This window comes from Rhamphochromis sp. 'chilingali' (genome assembly GCF_963969265.1).
Source record: "Rhamphochromis sp. 'chilingali' genome assembly, chromosome: 4".
NCBI lineage: Eukaryota > Metazoa > Chordata > Actinopteri > Cichliformes > Cichlidae > Rhamphochromis > Rhamphochromis sp. 'chilingali'.
The window spans coordinates 32427245-32453555 of record NC_137948.1 but is presented as its reverse complement, the minus strand read 5'-3'; the positions used below and the strand labels follow the sequence as shown (position 1 = coordinate 32453555).

General features: G+C 40.3%; 2 protein-coding genes across 4 annotated transcripts; both read right to left on the bottom strand.

Annotated features, from left to right (window-relative positions):
• Positions 1–1279: 1279 nt before the first annotated feature.
• On the bottom strand, positions 1280–10945 carry LOC308395098 (uncharacterized protein). 2 transcript variants are annotated; one of them, XM_080879769.1, is made up of 8 exons: positions 9867–10945; positions 6728–6802; positions 6139–6261; positions 5933–6063; positions 4524–4585; positions 3365–3428; positions 2817–3098; positions 1280–2640 (listed from the first exon to the last, which is right to left on the bottom strand). In XM_080879769.1, the coding sequence occupies exons 1-8, from the start codon at positions 10100–10102 to the stop codon at positions 2018–2020; spliced, it is 1596 nt and encodes a 531-aa protein (XP_080735895.1). In that variant the 5' UTR covers positions 10103–10945; the 3' UTR covers positions 1280–2017. The 2 variants fall into 2 exon arrangements, with proteins under 2 accessions (XP_080735895.1, XP_080735896.1); XM_080879770.1 differs by having other exon boundaries at positions 1286–2640; positions 6728–6831; positions 9867–10006.
• Positions 10946–10971: 26 nt separating this feature from the next.
• LOC308395097 (uncharacterized protein) lies at positions 10972–25529 on the bottom strand. 2 transcript variants are annotated; one of them, XM_080879767.1, is made up of 12 exons: positions 25181–25529; positions 21608–21770; positions 21083–21510; positions 17860–18061; positions 17519–17571; positions 17095–17245; positions 16924–17010; positions 16742–16816; positions 16543–16629; positions 16108–16185; positions 14242–14484; positions 10972–13407 (listed from the first exon to the last, which is right to left on the bottom strand). In XM_080879767.1, exons 1-12 carry the CDS (start codon positions 25187–25189, stop codon positions 12623–12625), a joined length of 2361 nt encoding a protein of 786 aa, XP_080735893.1. In that variant the 5' UTR covers positions 25190–25529; the 3' UTR covers positions 10972–12622. The 2 variants fall into 2 exon arrangements, with proteins under 2 accessions (XP_080735893.1, XP_080735894.1); XM_080879768.1 differs by having other exon boundaries at positions 16924–17007.
• Positions 25530–26311: the final 782 nt, after the last annotated feature.

The following is a 26311-nucleotide window of genomic DNA, read 5'->3' as shown; positions in this document are numbered from 1 at the left end:
ACCAATTGGAGTGGTGATTTCTATGACTTTGTGTATATAATTTGGAATTTTGTACAAATGTAGGCTGATAATAAATACATGATATCATTTCATTCTTTCCAAAGGTTTATTTGCATGACGCACAAACAGACACAATTGAAAGGTACAAATGTGCATGACACGAATTCAAACGTGGTGCAGATGTGTCACAGGTTGATCTGGCTGTAGGCTGTGGCACTTGGCCAGAGGTGGCGCTGGTTGACTCGACTCCATGTTAGTGCACAAAGTAAACAGCACGCTGTAGTTGTGAAGCAAAAACGCTGAATTCGGAGAAATAAACCGTGCGAGGGGGACGATAACGACGACAAGAGTCTCCCGATCGTTTACTCTTGCTGTCCCGTGAACAACAACGGCGTGGTGTTACTTGTTTGCTGTTTTCGCGATCGCGTCGCGCATGAGGATATCACCAGGTAAACTCGCCACATTTTTAAACATTTTGTTGTTCAACAGCATCAAGACTGACGGAGTGTGTTTGAGACAACCTCACAAGTGTCACAGATGACACATTTGGCTTTTTTTTGCTGGTTTGTCGGTAGGAGCTACTGAAACGCAAGACTGCCACACATCTGTTCGACCAACGCCAGTTGATCTAAACGCCAGTAGATCTGGAACAACGGGCGTTTCGTCGCATGCTGGAGGTTGCTCCTCAGCCATTGTTTGTAAACTTTTCCCGAAGATTTGGAGCTAGAGCGCATGCGCAAGGTAGAGGCGGTGCGCGGCGCGTTCACGAACCGGCGTTCTTCTCGCACTGCTGGTGTTCAGAGAAACCCCTGGTTAGAGAAATCGACGGCAGAACAAATGGGAGCTTTCAAGGAAATAAATATACTTTCTGGGTACCGGATAACGACAGGGTATTTTAAATAAAAAAAGAGTACAAATTATAACTATATTGAGAGCATACTGGCCAGCAACATGGAAGTAATCATGGCTATGGATGAAAGTGCTTCCCTATGCTCTAACATAGACTCTATATTAAAAGTGGATGCAGTCACTGTGACCCCTTTCAAGACATCAAGATGTACTGCATATTTTGAAACCTCAAGACTAGGTTTCAAAAGATCTATTTGGATAGGGTGACTATATTTTGATTTCCAAAAAAGAGGACATAAAGAACTTTAATAATACTTTTTGCTTAAAGAAAACTAACTATGTAAACAATGCCTTCTCTGTGCAGTTAATAAATGGTGAAATACAAAATGTCCCATAAGCTTTTACAAGTCAACAAGACCTGGTCAGAACCCCCTCAGGTAGGTAGATTGTGGTGTTTAAATGATGCTCACACCAGCATCCATCCTTCCATGCAAGGCAGGATGGATCCATGGTTTCTTGTTCTTTCCATCAAATTCAATCTACAATCTGAATTTCAAAGTAAAACTATTAGTCTTTTTAGTCATTTCCAGACAGTTCTCTGTAAACCCTAGGGTTAGATGTGTGGGAAAAGCCCAGTAGACCAGTTTCTGAACAAATTCGGACCAGTCTGTCTGGCACCAACAAGGACACAACATTCAAAGTCACTTAAATCACATTTCTTTCCTGATCTGATCTTCTGCAGGCCATCTTGACAAGTGTAAATGCACTAAGTTGCTGTAATGTGATTGATAAGCTAACCTCACGTTCAGGTGTGATTGGCTGATTGTTTCCAAGGACAAAAAACAAATAACAGTGATATTTCTAGCTTCACTGGATTAAGCTTTTGGCTTAATGGCAAATCCTTGTATCAGATCCACTAAGTCTCCAATATCTGGAATAATCAACATTAAGTTTAAGAGTTTGTTAAGACTACAATTACAAAACACACAGGAACAATTATTAGGATTTATTGTCTTCACAGTTCTAGTCACATAACAGCAACTGTGCTTAAAAAACACATTACATTTACACTGCTTCTCCAACCACTTCAGAAATTTCTCTGTAGAGAGTTAAAGGTATATTATATAACAAAAATAATTTAATATTTTCTTATTTTTCTAAAATCCCATTATTGATTATTTACCACTATCAGCTGTTGTTTTGGTCTCCCCAGAGGTCTTGTAGCTTTTTTGGGCTTCTTGTTATGAGTCTTCACATGTGCTTGATAACCCTGATAATAATAGAAACACTTCCCGCACATCTTACACGTGTACGGGTTCTCTCCAGTGTGAACTCTCAGGTGGGCTTTAAGAGTATCTGCTCTGGAGTAACGTTTACCACAGATCGAGCACAGGTGAGGTCGCTCTCCAGTGTGAGTTCTGAGGTGCAACTTTAGATAGGAAGAGCGTGAAAACGCCCTCCCACACTGATCGCAATGGTAATTCTTTTCTCCGGTGTGAGTGAGCATATGTATTTTAAGCATTTTAGCCGTAGTGCAGTGTTTCCCACAGGCGGAACAGAAGAAAAGGGAATCTCCTGAGTGGAGCCGCATGTGGATTTTAACGCCATTTTCCTGTTTGAATCTCTTGCCGCAGTCGGGACATGCGTAGGGTTTCTTGTGAGTCTCACGGTGTTCCTCTAGCTGATGTTTCTCAGGGAAGTCCATTCCACACTCCCCACACACGTGAACTGTAGCAGGCGATTCTTTAGGCTCGCTCTTCTTTTGAACTAAGGTCCACTTTGGAAGCTCACCTGTGAGGAGGAACAAATACAGTGACTGATAGATACAGATGGGCAATTAAATAAAGAAGAAACATCGTGATACACAAGAGGAGAAACTCAACGGATGCTTTCATGAGCACAACTGAATTAATCACATGACTGCTTGTGGTTAAAGTGTCCTGAGCACAGCAGGAGGTTCCTCTCACCTCTGTGAACTTTCATGTGTGTTTTGAGGTTTCCACTCTGGGTGAATCCTCTCCCACATATAAAGCATTTGAAAGGTCTTTTTCCCGAGTGAATCACAAGGTGGCGCTGCAGTGCATTGTACCGAGGGAACACTCTACTACAGGTCTGACACTTGTAGATCTTCTTCGGTCTGCGAAGCGCCTGCGGCGGTTTTATCTCTTCGGTCTTGTAAGCGAGGCCGGTGTGCTCACTGGTGGATTCTGAACTCGCACCTAAAAATTCTCCTGAACAAAAATAAATACCTGAAAATAATAATATTCAGAACATTAGTGTGAGTATGGAAGGCATCGAGCACTAGCAGCAAAACTCTGTTTAGATTACTGCTGCATTAAAGAGATAAAAACATTCTTCTGATTCAATCACGCTTATATGCAAAAATCAAAACATCAAGAGATTTTTCTGCGACCTTAAAAATCTTTTATGGCCAGCAGAGGATATTTTTATGTGTCTTGTGGATCGGATCTTATAAAGAAAAAATATGACATCAAAATAAAATAGTCTAACTTACCTGTAGGTGCTGCTTCATGATCTTGCTCCCGTGTTTCAGCTCCGTGGCCTTCATTTGTTTTCCACTGTGAACACATGAAGTTTTAAACTGTCAGCATTTGCCTGAGCAAAGGCTCCACAGTGGAGTGGTTATCACATTTGCCCAAAAAACAAACAATGTCAGGAGGACTCACAGATCCTTTTGAGGTTGTGCATCTGGTACAAAAACTTCAACATGTAGAACTACTCGCTGTGGTGCGCTGCATGTTGAAGTTGCGGTACTTCAACATGTGGGTGTTTCCGAAAGGCACAATTCATTCTGGGTGATACATCTGGGTTTTGAACCGACATGCTCTCATATTTGCACAATACTCCAGGGTCTCCTCCTGTTAGGAGATACCCAAACCACTTTAACTGGCTCCTTTCTATGTGGAGGAGTAGCAGTATTGAATGACCGAGCTCCTTGCCCTACCTCTAAGGAAGAGCCCAGCCAGTCTTCAAAGGAAACTCATTGTGAAATGAGTTTAAATCGACACCTATGCTTTTACTTTCAGCTCTCCCCAATCTATCTGTGAACTGGTTCCAGAGCCTGAGCTATGGACTGAGGTGAGCTTGGCTACATCTAGTTGGTATCTCACAAAAGCGCCGGCTCCTTCCCCACCAGAGAGGTGACGTGCCACGTATCAGATTTGTAAGCCAAGGATCAGAGAGCCAGGGCCTCCGCCTCTGACTGCCACAGATCACCGAACACCTATGGCCTGCTCTGTGAGTTGTGGGCCCATAAGAGGATGGACCCACATCATCCTTTTTCAGGTTGAGCAACCAAATGCTTGTCCCCAAGCCTATACCCTGAGTCTGGATCCAGGTAAGACTTCAGTAAGCCTGTCCCGGGTACCCGGTTTAAAGTATAAAATAACAGGGATTATTTTGAACCATGAATCATTCCAAACTGTTCTATGAGAGTCCAATAATAAAACTTTGGAGCTTGTAATCACTGATAATAGTGTAGGTCCCTTTAAAAAGGTCCATCCTCTGAACAGACACATTAAAAATGCTGTGCAAAGGTTTTTAATGGATGTAGTTTTTCTGTGTAGCCCTGAATCACACCCCGCCTCCTTAAATAGGTGCACAGCTATCAACAGTTTAAGAAGTCTTAATCTATAAGGTGTAAATTTGCTCACTTGGAGGTGTTTGTTGGCAGCATTCCTTTCCTGGTTTCCAAGCTGATGATGAGGCCTGTTTCCTGTAGGAACAAATGACACAAAAATCAGCATAACATTATAGGCACCAAGTTACAGAGAAAATAATGACGACTTTGGTGTTTAACTTTTCTCCAGTGACTTGTGGGGATGTGTTGCCATCGTAACAAAGAAAACCTCAGGAGGATAGCACATGTCAACTTTTTTTTTTTTGGAGAAATCCACTATCAGCGCTGTTAACAACTACAACTTCTTTAAACTACAGCATATTTAAATAAACCGATTTGCTATAGTAATATTGTTTTACTCAATACTTCAAGCAAACATATTTTAAAAAGAAAAATTAAAGATATGTAAAAAACTTTGTCAGGTTACATTAACTCAAGGCCTACTTGCCTTTCCTGTGTAAAAGTGTTCAATAACATTTTTAAAATACTGGCTTGAACTCTGTCGTGAATAAAGAGGCTGAACCAACATGGCCCCAGCGTTTTTAATTCAGAAGCAGCATTACATGACAGAAAGCTGAAAATAATCCCCATTTATTGCATACTAGGACCCAGTGCACCCACTCAGCCCAGTGACTCTCTGAAACTGTAACTTCCTTCCTTTAAAGATCTGTTAAATATTCTTTTGATCTTGAGAAAACTTCACGGGGCGATCTCGATATGGCGACTTAAAAAGCTAAATTCTGACCCACTGCACGTGCTTGAAAGGCTTGTAACTCAGACTTTTTTTCATATTGTCAAAGTAACTCTTGTGTTAATCTATGCACGGTCTGAAGCATGTGTGTGGGAATGTATGTGAATGTTTTACTGTTATATCTTATTAGTATTTTAAGTATTCTATCTATTTTATTTATTGAATTTTATTGTTTTATTTATATTTTGATATTGCTAGGGATGATGCAATGATTGGGGACCATTCTTAATTTCGTTGTTCTCATGACAATGACAATAAAGTTTCTGATTCTGATTCTGATTCTAACACTTATGCTAAAGTTAAAAGACAGAGTTGTCAGAGATTTACATAATCAGTGTGATCTTCCGTTGACTTTGTTCACTGTCTTATTTCAGAGTTGCTGCCAACTTTGAAACGACAAATTTACATTGTGGTTGCTAGGCAACAGCCAAAATGACCTGGGCACTCACATGCTAACAGCAGGTATAAGTAAGACTAGGTTTGTTTGGTGGATGCTGTACACAATATCTATCCTACAAATTGGTCCAAACAAAAACTAAGTTATCAGTGAAGACCAGGCTTCATAACGATCTGTTGATGCACCCGACCCAGAGACATTTATATAAAATCCTTCTAATCTCACACAACTGCTGCTGGTGTTTAAATCAGTCAGCAGTAAATAATGGATGCGGGATAACCAGTTTTGTCCTCACTCTGGACTTTCGTTTTTTCCATGCCCCCTGGCAGCTGCTCCATTGGCTCTGCAGTTTCATGTGAAGCGTCCCCTTTGCTGATAGACTCTGGAGCATCCGAGTGCATGTTAGTTTTACTGGCACTGCCACTGCTGGAGGAACAGGGAAGACAGTGAGAAAAATGAAACAACTTTTCATGAACCTGAACTTTTAAATGAAGGGCTTACTGAATGTATACTGGAGGGATGTAGTCCTCATCCTTATTGTCACTGACGCCATCCTCATCCTCTGATGTTGAAACATCTTTGTCCTCGCCCGGAGAACACACCCAGTTCTCTGCACGGTCAACACTACAGCGAAGGAAAACGAACATTATTTCAATGACTTATAAGTTGATGTAAATATTGTGTGTATGGGAATTACGATGAAATTGAAGTCATCATCAAGTTTGAGGGATGACAAATAGCTTTGCAGTTTTATGCATACTTGTTTTGGACAAGTTGACTTTTCACTCATTAAAAATAAGCATTCCATTTACGGTAGTGTGAAGTTGTCCAATTACATATGAGACCTTGAAAAATACAAGACTGTATAGAAAAACTTCTGCAATTCTGCTAATGTACTACTTTTTAAAAAACCGTAAAAGTCTGCAATTCATTCAGATTATGACTGTTTTATTGAACTTTGTCTGTCAATACAGGATCTAACTGTACAAGGTATGCATATATGTCTGACCTAGAAATTATAATCTGTGACAACAGTATAATTAATTTAAAAAAACAACTAATAAATACTATTAATAAAAAAAACATATACCTTGACATTGAAACCTGAGCAGAAGGTTTTTCTGCTTCACTGAAACTCAGCTCTTCCTTTTCAAAGTCAGCATCTCTGCAGAAAATCAATTCATGGAGGTCAAACTAAAATCCAGAAAAATTACATCTGGTTACTAATTATTTAAATAATTGCACAAAAGCATAGTATGCAAGAGCTAACTCATAACATGGAAAACAAAAACATTATAACCTCACGTTTAGGCCTGGTAAACTCTCTCTTCTCTGTTCTAAATTTTCAATCACTCAGCATTTTACTTCTTCATAGGGTGATCACTGTCACACTACACGCTGAGGAAGGACAACTGTGTAGGAGGGATACCCACAATCCTTCACTTTGCATAGATAAATGCCCACAAATGGGGTCAGTTGATGTACTTTGAATTCTGCTTTACATAATGATGGCCAAAGCGTTAACGTTGAGGCTTCAAAATGCAATGTTCCAGAGCACTGGGTGATGTGCTTACATCCATCTTTGATATACAGTCTATGGTTACAAACAATTACCATATTACAGATTAAGTGTGGGAAAAATATTTATTTGAATAACAAACATTTGCACAATTAATCAAATGTATTGCGGTTAATGAAATATTTATGTGCCATTAATTTGAGTATGATGTCAACAACTCAAAAACTTTCTTAGACTTCATGATGTTTTTCCAACTTGATTCATGTTCATGTTCTTTTTCCTTTTTCCATTTATTGAAACACAACGTGAGTGCATAAGCCAGTGTACACCGGTCCCAAGCCCAGATAAAGGAGGGTTACATCAGAAACATACAGATAATAAAGAATGAGATTTCCATACAGAGGATGCTTAGGTGAGATGGAGGGAGATGATCCACTGTGGCGACCCCTAAAGGGTGCAGCCGAAAGAAGGTCGTCTTTTTTAATGCAAAGGAGACTATTAGGGCTGGGTATCGTCACTAATTTCTAGAATCGATTCGATTCCGATTCACAAGGTCCCAAATCGATTCGATCCTCGATTCGATTCAATTCAATTTGCATCTGGGAAATTTTGCCTCAGATAGTCAGAAACATAATTCAGATCAGTACATTTACATATTTCTGTATCTATAAAAAGGAAGCTGACACTTGCAAGACTTTATCAAAGGTGTAATCATCACAGCAGATGCCTTTGTGTCAAATTAGCTGAAGATAAAACACAGAAAAACATGAAGGTGATTTTCCTGGCTTGGGATTTTATAAAAATATTCTGCAGTACATCAAAAACGAAAGAAAACCATTAATCAACATATGATTAATGGTTAGGTTCACTCAGCTTTAGCTCAGTGAACCTATTTCTAAAGCTCATGCTGCTCTTTATTCACATCTTGTAGCTCCACATGTATGATTTGGCAGTTTTGTTTTGTTTTGTTTTTCACACCGGGGGCCCGTTCTTCGTACCTCGCTAAGTAGGTTAGCCGGATTAGATTGTTGACGATTTCGCGTGATCCTGGATCAGTCGGTTCCCCGAAGCTCATCCGGGACTTGCTGTCATAGCAACAGAGCCGTAAGCGTAAACCTGCTCGGGAGCAGGTTTACTTTATGTAAACAGGATTAGATCGCGGCCACGCAGGTATGTCCGCGTCATCATACGAAAGCAACAGCGATATTCCACCACTGTTTCACCATAAATAAATAACATCAATGTAACTAAAGACAATGCAGCACCTGATCCATTTATTGATTTCACACAGGTCATTTCCTAAAAAAGGGAAATGTACTATTAACATTCTATTACATGTATGTGATTATTACAGATTTAATTCATATTTCAGAGTAGCAATTGTAAATTACTTCGTGTAATCAAGATGAGAGACCACGGCTATAAAAGCGAAGGTGGATTTGGGAAGCCTGTCGCAGCCATGTCCTGTCCGTTTACGCGAGCCACCCATTGCGGAAGGTGCAAGATTGATAAGGAGAGTCCTCAGAATTCAGCGTATATTGCGGGATAGACAGGATCCTTTAGCTCAGCGCGACAGTGTGCTCATAGAGAGATATCGATTTTCCCGTGAGGGTATTATTCACTTAACCAACTTGTTGACGAGGGGGTGCAGGACCACCACCTGTCTTTTTTTCCTCTGCCCTTTTCTTGGTTGCTGTTATAAACAAACAGATTATTCCAGGGTCTCTTTCCAAGAGACTAAAAGCAATATAAGTGATAAATATTACCATTCTGTAGGATATTCTTATATTTCACTTTTACCTGTTCCCATGTTCTAGTGGGTCCTGTCGTGGCTCTAATGTGAAAGAGGATAAAATATAACATATTATAATATAATGTAATATAATATTGGATAATATAGTGTAATATAATAAATCTACCCTACCGCCTACTGGTGTTGGCCAGAGGGGCCGATGGCGCGATATGGCAGCCTGGCTTCTGTCAGTCTGCCCCAGGGCAGCTGTGGCTACAACTGTAGCTGCCTCCACCAGTGTGTGAATGTGAGAGTGACTGAATAGTGGCATTGTAAAGCGCTTTGGGTGCCTTGAAAAGCGCTATATCAATCCACTCCATTATTATTGTTATTATTAAATTACTTACGAGTTTAATTTGTCAGCAACTTCCTGCCAGCCCTCTCTCCTTGCTTTTGCAGCCTTTGCAGTGTTCCCTTGCGTTCTGATTAAACTCTGAAACTCCTGAAATCCCTCACTCAAGAGTTCTTGCTCTGCTGCCGAAAAATACCGAGCCGAGCGCGCTCCGTCGACATTTTCGCCGACCAATCAGAGGGTTGCCGATCAATGTTTCTACTATCGATGCGTGGCCCCTTTTACGACACCCAGTGATGTCACATTACTGCGTCCAGCTGTACTAATCGTCAACAGCAGGTGTGTTCGGGGAACCGGATTAGCGAGCTCACGGTTAGCGCGATGATTTGATCTTGGATGTAGTAAGCGACGTACGAAGAACGGGCCCCGGATGTCCTTCCTGACACAACCCCTCACACTCACGCGCTCATCACAAACCTCAGTACTGGGAACAAGCTAGCATTAGCCCACCGCAACATCACTCACAAGATATGCGTCATTTCAGTCAGTATGTTGTGTTTTATCTGAAGCAAAACGAAATGAAGCTGAGCTATTATTATTACCATTATATTTAGGGGTATTATTACCTGTCCAGCAGAAATGTCGCGAACTCTGCATCAGTTTTTAACCCTTTCAGTTCCCGTATCTCCCTCCACCTCTGAAAAGCGGCTCCGATGTTTATCCTGGCTTCATCTGACACTCCCTCCTCAACGCGCTCTTTGTCTGCGAGCTTTTTTCTCTTATTCTGCTGTGCCGTGTTTGATGTTATGAGGAACAGAGGAACGGGCTCTTCGTTTGATGTCTGAGCTTGCTCCTCAGCCATTGTGTTTGCAAACTTTTCCTGACGGTGCGATTAAAGAGAGCATGCGCGGAGAACAGGGGCAGCGGAGCGCGTTCACGATCAGCGTCTTCTTCGAGTGCGATATGAATGGGGTTTTTTTTTTCTTTTTTAAAGTTCTAATATCTTTGTAATTACATGGATTTGATGTTAAATTTATGCAGTTATGTAGTTTTGTTTTTGCATTTAGTGAACAAATTAATAACGTTAGAGAGCTAAAATTGGGCAGTTTTTCTATTAATAAGAAGTGTATCATTATCCTGGAATGTTTTAAGCCAAATCAGAGATGGTGAGGCTGGGAATTTTTTTTAAAATTTGGTCAGCTGATATGGAATGAGTCTGTGTTTTATTTATGTAGATAAGTGTGTGTGCGTTCTCAGAATATTTATTGCATTCCTGTTACTGACAATAAGACCCCAAAAGTATAACTGTGTGGTGATTGCACTGTAAAAGTAATAATCATAAAACGCAATTAGCCAATCATGTCGCCACAGCTTGCATTTAAGCATGTACACATCATGAGGAAGAAAGGCGATTTAAGTGACTTCGAACCTGGTAAGATTGTTGGGGCCAGACATACTGGTCTCAGTAAAAACTACTCATCTACTGTGATTTCCCAAACAGCCATCTCTAGGGTTTACAAAGAATGGTCAACTAAAGAGAAAATATTCAGTGACCAGCAGTTCTCTGACTGAAACTATTGTGTTGATGTCAAAGCTCAGAGGAGAATGGTCATACTGATTCAAGCTGGTGGGAAGGCAACAGTAATTAAAATAACCACAAATTACAACCAAGGTATGCAGAAGAGCATCCCCGAACCTTGACGCACAAGGGCTACAGAAGCAGAAGACCACAATGAGTGCCAGTCCTGCCAGCTAAGAGCAGGAACTGAGACTACAGTCCAAAGAGGCTTCCCAAAGTTGGACAATAGAAGACTGGGAAAATATTGCCAAGTTTAATGAGTCATAGCTTCTGTTAACTAGGGATGGGTATCGTTTAGGTTTTATCCGATACCGGTGCCAAATCGGTACTTTTGAAACGGTGCCGGTGCTCAAACGGTGCTCAAACCGGTGCTTAAAGAATGGAGAACACAAAATTGGTCCAAAAACCTCTCATGTTCAGCTGGTTTTTTGTAAAAAGATAACAATGTTAGCCTTTTCTGCAGCTATGGGGCATATATGGTATCACTCTTGGCTGGAAGCAGTGCTTAAACAATGGAAAAAACACAAACTTTGTCCAAAAACCTCTCATGTTTAGCCGTTTCCCTCTTTTTCTTTGGTCATTTTAACCTTTTTGGCCAGGGTGAAGGGAGTATCTGCCATCAAACAAGAAGACAGCCGCATGTAGCTATGATGAGATTTGCTAGTTCACTACCTGCATTAATGTAATAACGTGGTTAGCCTACTCAACGTAAATTACACACAAACAACATTAAGCTACTCACGCAGAGAAGCACGGCTGCTGCTGCATCATCATCCTCATCACATCTGCTACACTGGCAGGGCTAGGGGCCAGGACTCTCCTCTTCGTGTTTTTGGGGGATGCTGCTAAATCTGGGTCCGATAACAGGCACCACACCCGCAGTAGATGCGCTCGGTGTGAGGTCTCGCAGCAAGCTATCAAATACGGCGCATTTCTCGGCTTTTAAAAAAACGCTATGCGTCGCCATGTGTTTCATCGGATTCGAGGTGTTACCTCCTTTGACAGTATCAGCTTAAAGCACTTGTTGCTGCTGAGTTTGCATATTTTGCTGTGAAGTACAGCCAGACCTTTGACCGCTTCGCCGTGGGCATTTTTAATCTGTAGCTCTGCTCTAAAAGAACGAAAGTACCTGGACCCGCCTACTATCCTCGGAAACGTAAAATGATTGGCTAGAAGTGTATCACAGCTCAGGGAAAAAAAGCACCGAAAAAGCGCACCGAAATGTGCGCTGCTTTTCGGTCTGGTTACTACCGTTTATGTCAGAACCGGTGCCATCATGGCACCGGACACCGGTACCCATCCCTACTGTTAACTCATCCCTGGCTCACCCACTGAGCCAAACCGGCACCCTGGCTGGTGGAGCTTTTGAGAGAAACCATCTGTCTAATTCGGCCTGTAGCCTGATATGAAGATGCCATATCAAATACAGAAAACAAACAATCTCTGTTTCTTAAAAGTGTCTGTATTCCATCAACATGGATTTTAAAATATCAAGGATATAGTGCATGATCTTTTTTTAAACATTAATTAGTATTTGGCATGCAGGTTACAAAGGCACTCAAATTTATACAGATGAGCTACAAGTGGTGGTAAATAAAAACATAATTAGAAAACATGGATAGAAGAAAAACCACACAACAAACTGTCAAACTCTTGGCAACCCACAGGAAATCTGTGGTGTACATTTTTTAGACACAGTAATCATCTTTTCTGCAGCTGTGAGGAATGGAAGGAAGAAAAACACAATTTACTGCAATACTTTCAAACACGGTTAACAACAAAAATTCATCGATAGATTAAGTGTTAGATGTCAAGCCTGGCCTGCTGTTTTGGTCTACCAAGCTGTCTGGTTGGCCCGATGCGTCTTCCAGCATGTGTGCGTTGATGCTGCCGAAGGCCCTGACGATAAATGAAACTCTTCCCACAATCCCCGCACTCGTAGGGTCTCTCTCCGGTATGAAGTCTGTGGTGCACCTTCAATTCCTCTGCTCTGGAGTAGCCTTTTCCACAAATGCTACAAATGAATGGCCTGTCTTTAATGTGGGTCTGGTAATGCGCTGTTAGGTAAGAGTTAATCCGAAATGTCTTCCCACAAATGGAACATGCAAACGGTCTCTCCCCGGAGTGCTGCATTTCATGCAGCTTGAGGGAGGAGGCAGTATGGAATCCTTTGCCGCACTGAGAGCAGAGGAACGGTTTCTCCCCAGTATGGATGCGCTGATGGATTTGAATGTAACTCTCGTTAATGAACCTCTTGCCACAGTCGGGACAGGAGTAGGGCTTCTCCTTGATGTGGGTCTTCATGTGTTCTTCCAGCTTTTCTTTTTCACTAAACTGAATGCCACAGCGGCGGCAGAAGAGAAGAGGTGGTGCGCCGGGCTTGATGGGGCCTGATTCAGAGGCTGTCTGAGTGTGTGAAGTGATGTGGTGTGCTTGCAAAGCTGAATGACTGTCACAGTCTTTTCCACATTCCAGGCAACAGAGGGATGATCGAATCCTGGACTCGCCAGGCAGGGATTTTAAATATTCAGAGAGTTCTGACGCTATGGGATTCACCTCATCATCAAAATCCACAGCACCCTTACGACCTACAGAGAAGTGGAAGATTCAAACCATGTTTTACTCTTTTGCTTTGAGGTATAACAACCTCTGCAGTTCATAGAAGTTTAGGCTTACCTCACTTTTACATTGGGGTAAAAGTGCAAATAACTCAGGTCATAGGATTAACAGGTAGGAGATCAAAACTTAAGTTGGTTAATTATTATATACTAATCATTACAATTTTCCTAGTTAATGACCAAGACAAATCTATCAGCAGTATAAATGGCAAATGCTGCTTTGAAAAACTATAAATCATGCATCTTCAGTTCCAAGATAAAAATGCATTTGGAGCAAATAAAACACAGTGCCAATGTTAAAAGTACACAGCAAAATCTCCAGTGTTAAATTAACACTAGAGAGTGTCTATATGGGTCCACACCTCTGAGTGTTAAATACAACACTGTTGAGTGTTAAATTAACACTTTTGACAGTGTTATATGTTTAAAAGTAACCTAGTCAGTTTTGAAGATTAACAATGGCTAACACTGAGCAGTGCTGATTTTCTAACACTGGAAAATAACTCAAAATGTTAGAAATATTCCAGTGTTAGAAAATCAGCACTTCTCAGTGTTAGCCATTGTTAATCTTCAAAACTGACTAGGTTACTTTTAAACATATAACACTGTCAAAAGTGTTAATTTAACACTCAACAGTGTTGTATTTAACACTCAGAGGTGTGGACCCATATAGACACTCTCTAGTGTTAATTTAACACTGGAGATTTTGCTGTGTAGTGAAAGATGCCACCATTGTATTGCAACAGTGCAATGCAATGCTTCTGGCTTGTCAAGTATTATATTTGCGTTGTTAGCAGCTCTCACCTAAGTGGACTTTGTAGTGCGTTTTGAGATTTCCCTTCTGGTTAAAACCACGGCCACAGATGGAGCAGCAGTACGGTTTCTCTCCTGTGTGGATCAGCTCATGCCGCTCTAGTTTGTAGGCATGTGGGAATTCTTTGCCACACACTGAGCAGTGGTACTCCATTTTTTCTTTGGGTTTCTTCAGGAGCTCAGGAGGTATTTCAATTGGTACACAGATCATCTTTCTGCCAGGGCGCTTCTTGTCTATGGAGATGGAAAACAAGAGGAAATTACAAGGTGAGGCTTCTATTTTAAAGCTCAAACATGACGTGTAGCTCACAAACTGAAGTCTTCTTCAAAACGATCTGTTCAAAGTCAAACCAATCCTACATATCTGACACCTACAGGAATGAAAAACAGAAGCAGCAACATTTTGGCCCGAAGATATTTATATACAGATCTCATTACCCCTACACTCATTATGCATATAAAGAAAGAGTAGAGACTCTAAAGGCCTGTTTCTGTTGCATGTTGAAGACATGTTCAGATAATATTCTGTCTTTAAATGCTTCCAAACTGTTTACACTGAAATTATCATTAGAAAGCTTATACTCTATACACTTGCCAGAATCTTTGTTTGATACATCTGTTCAACTGCTCCTTAATGCAAATATTTAATCAGCCAATCACATGGCAACAACTCAATGCATTTAAGCATGTAGACATCATCAAGAAGCCTTGCTGAAGCTTAAACCAAGCATCAGAATGGGGAAGAAAGGTCATTTAAGTGATTTTGAATGTGGCATGGTTGCTGGTGCCAGACTGAGTATTTCACAAGCTCCTGATCGACTGGGATTTATTACACGACGTGTATTTATTACACGGCGTGCTGCGGGGGAAAGCCTGTTCTAACGTTTGAATCTAAGGTTTATTTTTTAACACCTGGCGGCTCTTTTTTACTTCTCATCCGTAAAAAATCTGCTTTTTCACGTGATTCAGTTTATTTTGAAAAGTCTCAACAGGATCTTGAGCTTTATTGTGAAAGGTTTATGTGGAAAATAAACAAGCGGACATACGATGGTTTTACCATTGTTGTTGCTAACCACAACGCATAAAAACAGGCGCTTGTCCGTAGTGTGGTTATATTAAGTATAAGAGAAAGAGAGAACTTAATTAATATAGCCACTACAGTGACCATCAAAAAGATGAAAAAATATTGCTGTAAACGGTTTATTTTGACACCACGAAACAAACAATAGCGTAAAATGAAACGTTAGATGTTTTTATATTGTCAGCCGATATATATCGTTATATCGAACAGCCCTAGAAAACATATCAAATGTCTCGAACTAAGGAAACGTATCATGTCAAGAAACATATTTCTTGAAATGATACAGTGGGAAACAGGGCTGTTTTTCCCACTGTGTATCATTCTCTCTTCTTTTAACAGAGTCTGGGAGCATGTGTGACCTGAGGTGAAATATGCAAGGCCTTCCCTCAAAACGATTTCTGGATGGGAGCGTAATTTGCTCTAAAGCCTGTTTATACCTTTCAGCACTGATGGTGCCCTTCCAGATGCACAAACTGACAATTCAACAGGTACTAATGCAGCCACATAGCATCACAGCAGGCTTTAAAACTGAGAGCTGATAACAAGCTGCCTGGTCCCTTTCCCTTAGTCCAAAGGACGTGGCATCTATATTTTCCAAAAGAACTTCATATTTCAATTTGCCTGACCACAAAAATTTTTCCACTTTTCCTCAGTCTTTTTTTAAATGAGCATTGAACCAGAAAAGCTTTTCTGGGTTTTCAGAAAACACCATTTTAGTACCTCAGCTGAACACTGAGCTGGTTATTCACTGATTAGGTAATTTTATTATTTCTTACCTGGTGAAACAGCCATGTTCTCTCCTTCTGCTTCACCAGATGTTTTGGTATCTTTCCTTTGTCTATACGGTCGCTTTGCTGTTGAAAAAATTAAGTCATAGATTTTAAGAATCACAGCATATAATTCAAATTCAAATTCAAATTTTATTTGTCACACACACACAACCATACACAGTATGACATGGGGGTGAAATGCTTGTAGCTGTACAATGCCCGACCATTAAATGACAGAAGAAAAGTTTTACAATATTTACAATTTACAGTTTACTACAAAAATTTACAAATTAACTTAGGAATTTACAGTAAAGAATGTGCAAATAGCAGAAGAGATTATAAAGATAAGGATTATAAATTATAGGAATTATAGGATATAAGCAAATATCTGAAGTTTGGACGTAATATTCAAGAGTCAGGCTTATTTTTTTCTTTTCTTACCAGCAGCACGGCGGGTATTTTTTGAGTTTAATTCTTCCGGTTCTGCTGCTGCATGCAAATTTCTCTTTCTTCGGGTACGCTGTGATACTTTAAGATAAAGAAAAAGACTAATTATGACTTATGAAGTCATAATAACGTAACTTCAGAGTAGTTAACATACGTTAAGCTGCAGTAGAAAACACAAGAATCACTCACTGACCTCCTGCATCTGCCTCTGAGTCTTCAGCTGGCAACAGTGGACTTCGAGAAATCTTTCTTCTGCCTCTTCGTTTTGCTTTCGGATGAAGAAAAAAGCGGAAAAGAAATCTATTACACTGATGGTCTCCTTCCATCTCTTCTGAATGTGCCACGAGTGCTACCTTTTTACTTCATGTCACTCACCAGCATTTGCAGGAACATCTAGCTCTGTGTCTGAGTTCTCCACATACACTACTGGAACCTTTTTAGTTCTTCTTGGTCTTTTTTCTGCTAACAAGTGCAAAACAAAATAACCTCAGGACCAAATGTGATGATTATTTAACAGTTTTTTGGTTTTCCTTCACTTGTGTTTACCACAGTATGAGGGGGAGGCAGCATTCATCTTTGCCCCTATTGTTTTTTCCTCTGCGTCCTCCCTTTCTTCATCTTCCCCCACAGAAACAACCTCCATGATGAGCGTCGGGCTGCTGCTGTCTCTCTGGCTTTGGCCTCGCAGCTGAGACTCCTGCATGATCACAATCATTAAAAAACATCAGAAGCCCACCTGTAAAGTCAGTTTTTAAACTACTGTATGTACAACATCCCAACTATTCAGTGGCAGTAGGTGTGTGTAGGGCAGGAGGCAAAGAGTGGTGCTGCAGATGCAAATGAGCAATTTTGATTTGATTTATGACACCAACAGTCGACACTACAAGACTAAGCACTCCCGTGGTGACTGAGATGCAGTAATTACCCAATCTTAGACATTAAACTGATAAACTGTGTTAAAATGAATTACCTTGCTAGGCGGAGGACCTGCTGAGCAATCAGAGCCTCGGTCAGAGCTGCCTGCTGTAAAAATCAAAACAGTTACCTTAGATTAAAGAAAAAACTGACAGTCTGCAATCCAGACAAAGAAGGAATGTCAATGTAGTGATAAACTAAATGCAAACTATGAGTGCTGTGAGTATCTGGGAAAGATTATTAATGCATTTCTTCTGTTATTTAAGATATTCTTTAGCCAATAAGCTTACAAATTCACATGAGAAACAGAATCAAGGAAGGACCCTTGTGTAAATAAATGAGTATTGTTTGCAGAAGTCGTGGGTTTTCATTAAACCCGCGGTGCTGATAACTCACCAGAATCCCATTCAACCACTTCTCCATCAGAGTTGATTAATCCTCCAATCTCTTCATCTTGTTCCTCTTCTTCTTCCTCGCCCACCTCCTCCTCCTCCTCCCCTGCATGCAGTCTTACAGTCAAATGTAGCGTTTGATCGTTTAAGTTTTCAGATGCCATCTTGAGCCCGCGTGACTTTGGGTGCTCACGTTTAGGAGAATTCTAAAAACAGAAAACAGAGCTAAAAGGAATTCACGACGTCAGAGCACATCTGTCACAAGGAAGCGAAGAAGCTACTGAATGACAAAGTTATCTGCAGGTTCTGGACAATGAAACAGTTTTGTCATGTTTACTCGTTACACCACTACTGGTGGATTTCAACTGAAACAATCAAGACTGAAGTACAGACCTGCAGCTTTAATTCAGGGGGTTTAAACCAAAGCATTGCATTAACCATGTAGAAATTATAGCCATCCAATTTTATACATTGTTTCCCATTGTCAGAATCTAAGAGCAAAAGGTCCATTATGTTGTTATTCCATGACAAATTAGGCAGATAAAGTTTCTGGAGTTGTTTATCATTGTTGAATTTGTATTTGCTATCCTTTTATTTGAGTCCAAAAGGGAAAAATGGCCAGCGCTACACCTCAGCCTCCTGATAGATACACTTATGAGACGAATCCTTTCCTTGGTTAAGGCAAACAACTTCTGCCTACATGAATGCAGTGCAGAGGGTTTACAGAAAGGTGCAAACCACTGCTTACACTCACGAACAGGAAGACGAAATCAGCCAGAAAACATCAAAATGAGTCTCCACAGTTCCGAAAAAAAAGCTTTGAGTGAAACTTAGCTCAACTGGTACCAGAATGATAGGAAGAGAAAAGTATGGAAGAGAGAAGCAGCTCATGATCTGAAGCATACCACATCATCTATCAAACAATGATGATGGTGGAGACAATATTACGAGACAATATTATTAACCAATGTAAGCAGGTGATTACTGATAATGTGACCGCTGATAGAAGGGGCAGGATGAATTGTGATGTGTGCAGGGCTACACTGTCTGCTCAGATTCACCCACATGCTGCAAAACTGACTGAACAGTGCTTTACGGTGTAAATCATTAATACTCAAAGCAAAGTGCAAAAGCAACCCAAATGTTTTTCAATGCAAATAAATGAAACATTCCTCAATGACCAGATTGAAACAAAGAGACCTACAAACAACCAACACCCGTAGGTGTCTGCAGTAAAGGCCAAGCAGAGCCTCTCAAGGAGGAAACACAGCATTTGGTGATGTCCGTGGCTGCCAGACTTCAGGCAGTCATGACTGCAAAGAATTGTTATCCAAGTATTAAAAACAACCATTAAATTTAGGATTATGTTAGTTTGTCAAATGATTTTAATCCTGCATTTCTTAAAGTTAAAGACATAATTTTGTTAAACTTCTTGAATTAAAGCTAAAACTCTGCACTTCAATCACATATTGAATGCTTGATTTCAAATCCAAAGGCAAAACTGCAAAGAATGTGTCACTGTCCAAAAACACCGGACCTCACTGGACCGACTGAAACAAAGGGCCTCACACAAAAACAACTTCCTATTCTCATCCTCTGCCCTAACACATGTGACATTTCAAATTGGAGCCATCAAACATTCAACTGCAAAAACGCCAAGATTAATGAAGCCTCTTAGAGAGTAGCTGCATATTCGTGGAAAGTCATCATTAGTATTTTGAACCCAAAGGGCCAGATTTATGAGCGTGTTACGTCAGCGTGAGCTGGGTTTTGGAATAAAAGGAAAGTGTTCTCTGTATTTACACACAGTGCAGTGACAATACTGCATGTAAGAGGTGGGAGTTAATATCCCAACGTACAAAACATAGCAAGAAGAATATAAGTGCACAGATTTTCCAGCATTACCACTAATTTAAATATAACAAAATGCATGTCTTATTTATACAACTAACCACACTTATCACTGCTGTTTTCTCCCATCTAACCCAAAAGATCCAATTTTAGTTTCAAAAGTTAAAAACTATAAAAAGCAGTCTCACACTGGGGAACTTCCAAGTCATGCAGGCAAAACTTAGGACAAATAAGCATTTTATTTCTAAATTTTAAGGGGAAAAAAGGTAAAAAAAACAAGGTCTGAAAAATAGTGGGAAATTCAAAATTCACTTTGTTTTTATACAGCTTCCAACAGAGCAGCACTACACCGTGACATTAAGAAGCAATCACTTACAGCATAGGTGTCAAACTCTGGCCCGCGGGCCAAATTTGGCCCGTAGCCTAATTACATTTGGCCCGCGAAGCCACACCAAATTACTATTAGAGCTGGCCTACTGGTATTATATAGCTAATATATATATTGTTTAGAATTAAGCTTTGCTTGTTCCATATTCAGTTTTTTAGCAAAATGTGTTTGAGTCCATAAGAAAAGATTCATTCTTATATCTGGAGGAATAAATATATTTCAATAAATATTAACGTTAGCCCGCGACTTTGTTCCAGTTTTGAATTTTGGCCCACTGTGTATTTGAGTTTGACACCCCTGACTTACAGAGTTTTAAAAAAGGGCACGAGAGAATTAAAACTGAAGAAAACACTGAGGATTTCTTCTAGCAACATTTTCTTGTACTTAACACAGCAGAGCTGGACCACTCTTGGTAGGGGAAAATTAAAAGCTACATTCTTTGAGTCAGTCTTAAAACAACATGTCATTCCTTTAGTATGCGCCACACAAAAACATCCCTTCCTAAAGTGTTTATAATGTAAGCAATGTTACGAAGTCCTCATCTTATCATCGTCCCTCCACTGCAGTCAAAAACGTAAAATATCAAAATATAGATTTCTTCCAGTTAAAAGGGAGTTTTTACTCCTGACTGTCACCATGTGATCGTGTCTAGCAGATTGTCAGATCTAAACCTGTGAGATCTAAACTGATTTGAGACGCACAGCACAAGGACTGATTCTGTACTCATATTCAAAAACAACAGAATGTGATCTTTTAATGGGCAGCATGAACACGAGGGATGAGTTTTAATGGTCACATGAGTTTTAAGACCCGATCTTTAAGAACAAACATGTACACCTTCCTGCACGAGGCCGACTGGGACATTATAAATGCATTCACGAATAACACATAAATAAAATTTAGTAAACTAGATGACTAAAAAAAACAAACAATGAAAACTTCATGTGTTGATCTTTTCATAATATCTACAAAATCTAAAACAACATACAGTTTGGCAAGGTGCTGACGTTTCGGTCTGCTGTAGCTCTTCTTCTGTGTGTAAAGATGCTCTCTGGTCTCGGTCCCAGCGCTCCTGATGGGATTTCACGTTCCTTTTGTGACCGGGGGTCATGTCCCGTCCTGGACAGGAGAGGGGATTCTCTCCTGTGTTATTGCACTGATGTACAGTCACGTTTCCTGATGCCTTCCCACATTTGCAGGAAATCTGCGGTTTCTCATCGGAGCTCGCGAGCTTGTGTCTCTGCAGGCTCTCTGTGGCAGGGCAAGGCTTCTCAAACCGTTTCTCCGCTGCACATCCTCTCTGGGGTTTCTTTACGCCATATGAAGCAGAGCTCTCCACGCCACTCGCTTTCTGGTGGGGAAGGCAGCCGTCTACAGAAGCATCCTCTTTTTCTCTCTCTGAGCTGAGGCTCTCATCTGCGTTTAATATATAAAAAAGGTGAAAAATCACAAAGAGCAACAATGTGTGTATCATGTAGTGAAGAGAAGCTATAATTCAAGATTCTCCACTCACTATTCTCACTCACAGTCCAGCCATCCTCTTCCTCTTTGATGATTACTCGGATCTCTGGAATCTCACAGGTGTAGTCGGGGCTTGCTGGTGCTTTTTTGGGGGAAGACTGGTCACTGCAGTTTTCATTCAGACTCAGTGATAAAGGATCTTGAAGTTCAGGATCCTATTAAGATATCAAACAGAAGGAAAAACAGGTCATCTACTCTACAACAGCTCAAGTTTCACACAAGAAAAAAGAGCTGCTATATAAAGCCATCAGAAGTTACTGTTTATTTTTATATTACGCCTCTGTCAGTGCACCCCAGGGTGGCTGTGGCTACAATGTAGCTTGCCACAAACCAGTGTGTGAATGGGTGGATGACTGGTTGTGTAAAGCGCTTTGGGGTCCTTAGGGACTAGTAAAGCGCTATACAAATACAGGCCATTTACAATAACTTAATCATTTTGAATACTTTTACTTGACATAATACAGCAGTTAAACATCCATTTTGGTCAATTATAAAACAGATAACAACTTTATACTTTCATCAATAAAGTGCAACTTATACATTTTGTAATATCCATCCATTCCTTTTCAGGGTCGCGGGGGGTGCTGGAGCCTATCCCAGCTGTCATAGGGCAAGAAGCGGGGTACACCCTGTACAGGTTGCCAGTCTGTCGCAGGGCTAACACACAGAGACAGACAACCATTCGCACTCATATTCACATTCTATGGGCAATTTGTATTAATCAATTAACCTATCCCCACAAGCTGCATGTCTTTGGACGGTGGGAGGAAGCCGGAGTACCCGGAGGGAACCCACGCAAACACGGGGAGAACATGTAAACTCCACACAGAAGGACCCCGGCCTGATGGTGGAATTGAACTCAGGACCTTCTTGCTGTGCGGCAACAGTGCTAACCACCGTGCTGCCCCATTTTGTAACAGGCTCTTCAATGCAAACATTAGAAGAGAGAGCGATGACACTCAAACAAACCTAGATTAAAAAGTCAGCGAACATTTTGAGCAGCTTTTATCAAATTTCATAACTGACCTTATATCTGCTTTTATGGCTAACTGACCACTGAAATGAGGTTAAGTTAATTTAATTTAGGTAATGCTTCAAAATATCTGCCCAAATGGATACCCAGAAGCATTTGAAGATGACTGTAATGTAAGTGATATTGCATTTTGTCAAGTGATTACATAATATGGCGTTACATCCTAGACTCGAGAGTTCAGGTTAAACAAGTAAAACTACTTAGATTAATGACGGCAAGAATAAAAAAAACTCTTACCACTCTTACAACATCTAATTGATACGCCAGTTTTAGCAAATTTACACTGGCTCCCTGTAAAATATCGTATTGATTTTAAGATTCTTTTACTTACTTTTAAAGTTTTAAATAATATGGCGCCTAGTTATTTAAACGAACTCCTCAACATGTATGACCCCAAAAGAGCAGTGAGATCATCTATCCAGTTGCTCTTAGCACAACCAAGGTCTCGATTGAAGCATAGAGAAGATCGGGCCTTCGCAGTAGCAGCACCCAGACTCTGGAATAATCTGCCAGAGGAGATTCGTACTTCAGTCTATTCAGTCATTTAAAATGCATCTTAAAACTCACTTTTTTAGTTTGGCTTTTAATTCGAGTTCAGTACGAGTACCATCAGGCCTGTTTTATGTTTTTATTGTTAATTCACTGTCTTCTTATTTATCTGTATTTGTTTCTAATTTATCTGTATTTGTTTCTCTATTGTTTTCTTTTGTTTTTAACCGATGAAACACTTTGGTCAACTCTGTTGTTTTTAAATGTGCTATACAAATACATTTTGTATTGAATTGAATAAACATCTGATATAATATGTTCTAGAGCCCGGCTGATATAAGATTTTTAAGAACAATACAGAAACCGATATTTGGTGCTTTTAAAAATCTGATATAAAAGCTGCTTTTTCTGTCAGACAGATGAAACACAGAGATTATATGTTGTGATTTGTTATTTATGAGTCCTTACTAACATAACCATCTTGTTTTATTGTTATAACAAGTCGTGGATAACTCGATCTGCTTTGATGGCTGCCGTTCCAAACACGTTACCAACATAGACGTTTCAGAGTGCCCCCTGTAGGACAAATTATGCAACATCAACAGTAACAACATAACTGAAATATGTCTCTTCTTGTATACTTCTCGTTAAGTGCAATACTGATATACTGGTACTAATACTGTGTAATGTAAACATTATATAATTGTGCATTAATTATATAATATAAAGAAACAATACACCTGAGCCACAGGCTGTAACCGCACACACCACGAAAAGGAAATCACCTCAAACATAAACTCTAAAAGTTCACTTTTTGTTTTTTGAACACAGATGATGAGCACACAGCCTCGATATGACAATGTTAGAGTACATTTAGCAGATATATTATGAAACATGTTAAAACTGGCCTAAAATCAACCAACCATCATCAACGAAACAACCACCAGTGAATCCCATTTAACTAGTTACCTTACTAATTTAACGTTTATATGTCTTTAACAACCATACCAACCAACAAAATGTCAAGAAACGTATTAAATATGCATTAAAATTACCAAATAAACTCGAGCATGAACTTGAATTGATTTGTATCCCAGCCTAAAAAGTTTAACTGACCCGTTTAACTGGACGTATGAACGACTTCAATAATCTGCTGTTAGTTTCAACGTAACCCCCCCCTAAATACTGTACGCTCCAAATATTGCCTCCCCCCCCTTCTCAATTAATTTAGGCTGATGAGGCTACCAAGTGGACTGCACACACATAATTCCCGACGACCCGGACCAACTCACATAAATGTAATGTGGTCTGTATTATTCCACCCTGGTAAAATTATAACCTTTCCTACCATAAAGCATTCATGCAGGATAATGTTAAACTTCTGTTTTAAGTGCTGCAGAATATTTTCTAACACAGTCTGAAAAATTAACCTGGATTTATTCTGATAGTTATATATTAGTGTCCGGGAAAAGAAAAACGCTTTCTCAAGTTTCTAAATTCACAAAAGTAAAAATATTTCTCTTATACAATTGTAAAATGAAAACAATCCATTTCAAGAGATTTAGATTTTGTTTAATAGTTTAGCAGCAAGTTCTGTTTAGACCTTTCTTGGGTTCCAAGAGTCAGCAACCTGAACAGCCTTTCAAAATAAACTTGTTTTGTCTCGTTTGCTTGCGTTATCCCCTGCAGGAAAATATTCTTGACTATTTCACTTGGCCGCTGAATATATGCCTCCACGTCTCCATCAGTCAGTCGCAGTGTATAAGTCATTGTACTATCGTAATGAATGCAGCTCTGCCTTGTTTAATAACAATTACCGTTTGCTAACCAGCTAGCTTTAAAGCTATAATGACATAATTGGTTCTGTGCATGAACGTAAGAAGGTTAGCATCAAGTCCACACCGGTGCACTCTCAAGTAATACGGTGTCCCTGACCTACGAGGATAACCTGTTTACGACGTGCATTTACCTAACTGGTTAGCTACAGCAAACTGCAGCCAGCTGCACAGTAACAGCCTGAAAGCAGCTACGCTGTCACGTTACCTCAAACATAGTGCGAGGTCGGAGCCGACTGTGAAGGATGTCATAGGAGAAACAGGGCTACACACGGGGTTAAGTACAAGCGTTATTCCGGATGGGAGCAGCTGTCATGAACTAACCGTGCACTCTGTGCTAGCTAAACTGTGTTGCGCCACCACTTTTTTCCTTTTTTTTCTTTTAAACAGCGGTTCTTCTTCTACTCCGCCTCCTCCTCTTCTTCTTCGACGCTGAAATTGCTGCTGCTGAATTACTGCCTCCCCGTGATTACAAGGTGTGCATCTCTACAGACAGATGACAAAATTAAATATCCATTTTCTGCCCTCCACTTTTTCAGACATCTTTCCTATTCTCATTCTTCTTCCGGCTGCTTCCTTTAGGGGTCGCCACAGCGGATCATCTGCCTCCATCTCACCCTATCCCCAGCATCCTCCTCTGTCACATCCGACATACCCCAACCCTTCACCACATCCTTCTTTTTATTCCTCCTGACTGCAGCTCCATCTTCAGCATCCACTATCCCCTCCTGTGCGCATGCCATCCTTGCGTCTCTAACTTTTTCCCCAAACCGCTCAGCCTGAGCTGTCCCTCTGATGTCTAATCCTGCCTATCCTCATCACTCCCAGTAACAATTCGGGCACCTTCAACTCTGCCACCACCAGCTTCACCTACTGCTTTTTTGTCAATGTCTCCAAACCATATATTATAGCAGGTCTCATTACCATCTTAAAAACCTTCCTTTTAACTCTTTCACTTCTGCTCCCTACTCATTATAGATCACAATGTTGTCTGCAAACATCACAGTCTATGGAAACTCCTGCCTGATCTCATCAACCTGTCCATCACCATAAGCAGTCACACTGAAAGTGAAATAGATATGCAAATATGCATATTTACTTCTTTCCTGATAATTTATTACTATTATTTCCTGCTGCACACTTGCAGACTGAAATGTAGCCTGTTGAAATATGTGAGGTAAAACCCTTTCCCTGGTTCACTGACGAACCATATTTCTGATTGTTTCCAAAAGCTTTCCTACTTGACAATAATATTTTATGACCCCCAATTCCTAAAAAGCTGGGATGCTGGGTCAAATGTAAATAAAAACAGAACACAAAGATTTGAGAAATCCTATAC

Coding starts and splice junctions, on each gene's coding strand:
- LOC308395098 (XM_080879769.1), bottom strand. CDS start 10,102: ATGGCTGAGGAGCAAGCTCAGACATCAAACGAAGAGCCCGTTCCTCTG. Junction 6,064..6,138: donor ATCCCTCCAGTATACATTCA/GTAAGCCCTTCA, acceptor CTGTTCCTCCAG/CAGTGGCAGTGCCAGTAAAA. Junction 3,429..4,523: donor CTGCCAACAAACACCTCCAA/GTGAGCAAATTT, acceptor ATGTGTTCACAG/TGGAAAACAAATGAAGGCCA.
- LOC308395097 (XM_080879767.1), bottom strand. Junction 16,630..16,741: donor CTCAGAGGCAGATGCAGGAG/GTCAGTGAGTGA, acceptor TTTATCTTAAAG/TATCACAGCGTACCCGAAGA. Junction 14,485..16,107: donor GAACATGGCTGTTTCACCAG/GTAAGAAATAAT, acceptor CCATCTCCATAG/ACAAGAAGCGCCCTGGCAGA.